The following is a 6,731-nucleotide window of genomic DNA, read 5'->3' as shown; positions in this document are numbered from 1 at the left end:
TAAACATTTGCCCGAGGCTGTCCCACCCCCAAAAGGAGGGCTGTCTCTACAAACTCTAAAGACTCAAAATAGAAGCAAACAATTATAAGATTATTGGCAATAAAACAGTCCTTTTTTATTTTCTGTCCCATATCAGGTAGTTCTTCTGACATGAGACAGAGATTGTGGATTTTACTTTAACAAGCATGTTTGAATTTAGAGGAGAGAGCCACACTCCAACTCCAAAGCCAACTTTAGTCTTTAATTGGACTGCAACTACAGAAAGACTATTTGCATTATATGTATGTAGAGAATAGCAGAAACAAACATTTGGGAAGATTTATGAAATTTTATCCAGTTGGAAATAAGATAAAACACTTTCATTCCAAAACTTCCATTCCAAAACTGAAACAGTGAACTTTTACTAGATCCAAAATATAACAGTTGTAATGATTCTGTATCTAAATTTAGTGTCAATTAGCATATTAATGTGTATATGTACATTTTTCATTTTCCTGCTAGGGTGTAGTCTGAAGTTCCCCCCAACCAAATTTGTTGTTCCTATGCCATCAACCCCTCCACTCACCACAAACTTGATGAGTTACTCTGAGTCCCACTTTGCTGCATACTTAAGAGTTGTTCACTGTTCTCCATCATGTTGCAAGGTCAAGGTGAAAAGGAGAACCCCATGTGGGAACTTTGCATCCACAAGCTCTGCCTCAATATCTGTGTTGGGGAGAGTGGGGACAAACTGATCCGGGCAGCCAAGGTGTTGGAGCAGCTCACAGGCCAGACACCTGTCTTTTCCAAAGCTAGGTACACCATCAGGTCCTTCAGCATCAGGAGAAATGAAAAGATTGATGTTCACTGTACTGTCCGTGGAGCCAAGGCAGAAGAAATTCTGGAGAAAGGCCTGAAGGTACGGGAGTATGAGTTACGGAAAAATAACTTCTCAGATACTGGGAACTTTGGCTTTTGGATTAAAAAACACATTGACCTGGGCATCAAATATGATTCAAGCATTGAGATCTATGTCCTGGATTTCTATGTGGTGCTTGGCAGGCCAGGTTTCAGCATCGCAGACAAGAAGCGCAGAACATACTGCACTGGGGCCAAACACAGAATCACTTTTGCATTACTTGTTTCATATAATCTTGAAGCTAACATGGGTTTCATTCATACTTTTGATTATATGACCATAATATTCCTGATTTGAGTAACTGTTACTATTTTAGAATGCAACAAATGTTTAAAAAACAAGTACATACTTCCATGCTTATCAGAAGTATTTACGTTCCCCCCCCCCCCCGGTTTATCAATAACACTGCTGTTCAAAAGCTTCTCTTTTTGGAGGGTGAGCATGAGGAAGGAAATTCCATCCTGTAATGACATTAAATGATAGTTCACAATGCTGCATATTCCACAATCAAACAGAAAGCCACATAGCTAGTCCTGTGAACATGATATTTCCCATAGACTAGAGAGCAGAAGAAATGTTCTTCTCGGTTGTTCTCACTCTCACGTTGACAGTGCAATGCTTTGATCCTGCCTACAGTTGTCACAAGACCTCGAGTCCTCTTCAGGACTCGTGGGAAACACTTTGTCATAGCATAATGGAGTCATTTCAGTGTTTGTTCGCATTTAAGCAGAAACCTTTCTTAAAGTTGTATTAAACTGAAATAGAATGAAAGCACTCCCCACTCCCTTTCTTCCTCTAGACGCTCCCACAACTCACCACAGTGACTCCCCCTTGGACCCTTCCTGCATCCTTCAAGCTGATATCCTCTTTATCGTTGATCATTTTTGTTGTATACATCTATATGAACGTGTATGCGCATATGTACAGACACACAGAATCGACTGTGTCCATTTTGTTGTCTGTTTATAGCTTTTAGGATGACCACAACCAATAAGAGGGTTTACCTGTGGGAGAAGCAAATTCTCATTCTCTGAGCAATCAGCACTTGCCTGTAAATTCATTGTCTAGGGAAAGCTTCCTTCTTTTACAGTAACAAGTCCACAGATATTACTGTAATTCTAGTATTTTTATTCAGCCGTTCTAGAACAGACTATTTTACAGAAGACTTCCTGGTTATACTGGTTATTATAATCTTTTCCTGCCCTCTTCCTCAGTGTTCTCTGAGAAACAGAATGAAAAGGTATGATGCAGATGTATAAGATGTATACACTTCCTGAGAGCTCATCTCATAGGAATCAACCCCAAACATGGATACCACAGGTGTTCAGTATCTTGTTCAATGGATATGCTCAATTTTCTTCTCTGGGTCAGAATTTATATCTGCATTCCAAAAGATATTTATTTGCCAGATGTACCATTTCCCAACCAATGTTCCATGACTTTTACAAGAAATATGACAAAACTGTGAAACTGTTTGTTCAATTTCAAAAACTAAAATGTGTTCATTTGGTAAATTTCTGTTTTATCATCACAAGCCAGCCAAACACTCAGTGTGGAGACATGAAGATAAGATAAAGTCCAACCTCTAGCTGCAAAGCTACTGGCAACTGATAGCAGTGGAAGAGGGCGATTCAGTTTTATTTAAGGTTGTGGCTCCTAGTAGGCTGGCTAAACTCCAGTGGATGGTCAAACATCCAAAAGCATATGGGCTGTGCAAATTGACCTACTTGTTGCATTAAAACCTACAAGAGGGCTGGCGCAATGGCTCAGTCCTTAAAGGCTAGGCTCACACCAGAGAAAATAAGAGTAAAAGACCATACAATGTATCGATGTTTAAATGAGTATCAATCAAATGACTTCTAAATGTCAGTCAGGGAATACTTGAGCTCCTGAGCACAGGAAATTGTGGCCCTATACAAGGAACTTATGAAAGCACATAGTTGCTAAGTAATTTGGAATTTAATTTAGATAGTCTTTACCTTTGAGGTCTCCTCAATGTTGCCCCCAGCTTCCAGGAAGGCAGTTGCTATCTCAGGGACATCACTAAGTACAGCATGGTGGAGAGCTGTCTTCCCATCTTTATCTTTCACGTTTGGATCAGAGCGCTCCTGCAGCAAGAAGATGATGATGTCTTTTTCCATTTGCTGTATAGTCTGGGCATATTGTAAAAGGAACAACATTGGTCATTTCAAAGAATTCAAAATAGGCATTTCACAGCTTTCACTACAATACATATGAAAGGTGCCATGTTTTTGCTATCGGTAGCATTAATATCACAGCACAAAGAACTGAACTGGTTCGTGGTGTCCATAGAGCATGCAAATTGCAGGGCTGATCTGTGTGAGCAAGAGGCATTTTTATTGAAAGTGTAGGCTACTCTGTCAACATGTACAATCATCTACATATTTTGCAATCATTACATGACATGTAATTTCTCTGACTCCCCACATCAACTGATATTTAACTTTCTTCCAAACATTATGTTCATTTGCTCACTGTATTAGAGCAACTATCCAGAACTCTTGTGGCAACAGAAAGAAAATCCGTGACTGTCACAGGCTAGGTGAGTCCTCTGTCACTCTCATCTAGTTCTTTCTAGAGCCAAGGCTCTGACCCAGAGTGGCCTTTATGAACAGAGAGAGCATGACCTTTGGGTTGAACTCCTACTGACCCCACATCCTGCCCTAAGCAGCCTTCTTACCAGCTATCCCTTAGTCTGTCAGTGCAGTGATTCCGTCATCCTTGAAATGGGGAACAAAATAACTCTTCTCCTAGCATATTATGATATATCAATGGGAATCTTTGCAACTCCTCTGGATGGATTTTGCACAACACCTTAACATGGTAGAAATTTAAATTATTAGTAATACAGTGTCATAAACATTTCAAGTAAACAACAATCAATTATATACTTTGCAAAGATTTCCAAGATTATTTATATACTTCAGAGAACCTATAATGCTTTTTGTTTGTTTTTATTTAAATTGAGACAGGGTCTGCTTTGTTAAGAAAGCTACCTTAATTAATGCTTTTCATATGGTCCGGTGCTCAATTTAAGATTCTCTTTTTCTCACATTTTAGCTCACCTCAAATTGGACTGTCATTGACAATTCATAATGTACAACAACGACCACTAACACTTAAAACCTTTTTTAGTACACAAGGTAGAATATCATTACACAAACCATGGCACCTTTCACTAAGTGAGATGTGATACATATGCCTGGCATTCCTAGTCTTTCAAGTTGGATTTTAATAAATGCTAGTTCCAAATGTACTATAGATAAGAGCTGTGAAAATTATCAACAACTAAATGTGAATGCATGGCAATCTTTACTTTGCTTTTTACAAAACTTTAAGCCAAAGAAAACTTGGGTTCAAATATGTAAGTGTGCCTTATTCTTGACAATAGCTAAATTCATAGAATATATAGAAATCAGATATTTGCTATGCTTAATGTCAGTATCTAGTAGCAGTTTCACAAGAGAGATTTAGGACACTTTGGGCCACCTTGAGATGGGCTTGAATTGGAAAAGCAAGATGAGCTTGCTGCTTCATAAGTTATAAAACTTCTAGTAATCTTTTAGGATATCTCTATTCTTTTGTGGTGGTCCCTGATCATGGGGGAGAGAGGGTGTAATTGTAATAGAGATATCTCATTTGTGGCTGAGCATTCCACTGTCATTTAATTCCTATATTTTGAACAATTGTGAGTTTCTTTGTTAACCACGCTACACTGCACAAAAACCTGATGAGACTAGAGATCTGAACTATTATATGAGAGTAAACATAAAAATTTGGTGGCAGTTTGGTACTCTGTCCATTTATCATAACAGTAGTAGGTTCACCTATAGGGACAGCGAACTCTACAACTCTTGGCCCATAGCCAGACTTACAGTATTTTTTTAGTTCAATTAATTTTCAATATTAAATAGTAAAAAAATCATACACATGAATATATAGATATTTTGTAAAAGAAACATGGAAGCTCCTTGGGAAACAAAGGGATAGCCAGCATGAGATCCAGCAATCACACTCCTGGGTACAGATCCAAGGGACACAGAACCAGCATCTCAGAAGTTGGTTCATATGCCCACAGTTGTGGCATTCACAGTAACCAAGGAATGGGAATCACCAAGTGTCTGTCTGCTGGTGAATAGGAAAGACATGGAATAGCAACACACTAGGAAATTCCTCAGCCATCTCAACCTCTGGTTACAAAATGAGACACAGTGCTGGCTTTCAGCAAATACGGAACATGGTCTCTTCATGAATAGCAGTAATTTATATCTTAAATTGTGCTTTCTAGTATTGTCCCTCTTATTCTTGTTCATCACAGTGATAACTATGCTGCATCATGTGTCAGTTCTAATGCAGATGTGCAAGGTAAAATCTGGGTTCTTTATAGGGTGGAAATGGTAGTGGAAGATCTGAATCCCCACCAAAAAACATAGTGCAACAAGGCTCACATTATTTCTACTGTCAGAGACATAAAGAAACAGATCATGAGAGAGTATAAGCTAATGGAAAATACACAAATGTCACTAGTGGGTCATTTAACCCAAATCACACTTAGGTGTGAGTTTCAACACACAACTTGCACAACAGCATACCTATTAATATTACTATGGCTGCCTTGAAAATTTACTTCCCTTGAAGTTCTCTTTCCAAGATTTGAATCAGGTTTGGCTGGAATTTCTCCTTTCACCTACAAGGGAGGGTGATACTTTGAGTAGAGGGAACAACATCTCACAATAATGAATGTCACAGGTCACTCTGTGCCCAAATATCCCACATAGAACCCGTGTTCTATCTCGGATGTCCAGCTTCGTGCACAATAGTCTGTGCAGGAGAGAGAGAGCAATATGACAAAACTTAGGACCCAGCAATGGCCACTCCTTCACCTGCTGTAACAGCTTGTCCTTCCATCAGGCGCTCTGACTTCCCACTATCTCCAGATGACACCCAGAACTCCTCATGTTCATGAGCCATGATGCCCTTTGGGATTCCCAGAATGAAGTGAGGTGAGCCTTCTGTGATGTCACAGGTAAATTCCTACCCTAGAAACAACAGTGTTCTTTGCCTGAGGACTACACAGTGTCCACCAAGGAGGGTTGGGATTCAAAGACAGCCTATGTGTCTGGGTATGTTTGGGCTGTTTTGTGGGAGGGACAATACCTGAAATTCAGTACATGAGTGACTCACTCAGTGTGAGGCACCTTTTCATCAGAACCTTTAATATGGAGACTAAACAGAGCGAGGGACCGGGAATGTTTCTGCCTGAGGACAGTTCATTCTACGCAGGACAAGAAAGAGCAAGGATGAGAAGTCTCATAGCAGTGGTCCTAGCCCCCAAAGACCACAGGGAAATAAACCCTCATCTCACCAGAGAGAGGGGCCTTGTAAGGAAGCTGCACAGGCGTCTCTGGACCAGGACTCCCAGAGTAAAGGAGAAATGTGGGACTGGGCCTACTGTTTACCCTGAAGACGTCTGAAACCAAAAAGAAGTTAAATGAGCCAGGGCATATTGCTAAACATGAAGAGTGCCAGTCCTAAAATAATAGAGATGTGGGCTTGGGTGAATCCCTAACACTCAAGAGGCTTAGGCCCTAATAAAAGGAGAGGTGTGGGCCTGGGCCCATCCATAACACTGTCCCAAAAGTTGGATACCATATGAACTGTGAATATGATTTAGCTTTATCAATAAAAAATCAGGAGTCAAGCCGGGCGGTGGTGGCGCATGCCTTTAATCCCAGCACTCGGGAGGCAGTGGCAGGCGAATCTCTGTGAGTTCGAGGCCAGCCTGGTCTACAAGAGCTAGTTCCAGGACAGG

At 40.3% G+C, this 6,731-nt stretch overlaps 1 protein-coding gene across 1 annotated transcript; it reads left to right on the top strand.

Annotated features, from left to right (window-relative positions):
- The first annotated feature begins 634 nt into the window (after positions 1-634).
- LOC102000465 (60S ribosomal protein L11-like) lies at positions 635-1,195 on the top strand. The gene has a single exon (XM_005365465.1). The coding sequence runs from the start codon at positions 635-637 to the stop codon at positions 1,193-1,195; it is 561 nt and encodes a 186-aa protein (XP_005365522.1).
- The last annotated feature ends 5,536 nt before the right edge of the window (positions 1,196-6,731 follow it).

The sequence above is a fragment of the Microtus ochrogaster genome, unplaced genomic scaffold (genome assembly GCF_000317375.1).
Source record: "Microtus ochrogaster isolate Prairie Vole_2 unplaced genomic scaffold, MicOch1.0 UNK2, whole genome shotgun sequence".
In the NCBI taxonomy this organism is placed as follows: domain Eukaryota; kingdom Metazoa; phylum Chordata; class Mammalia; order Rodentia; family Cricetidae; genus Microtus; species Microtus ochrogaster.
This window is presented reverse-complemented; position numbering and strand designations above follow the sequence as displayed.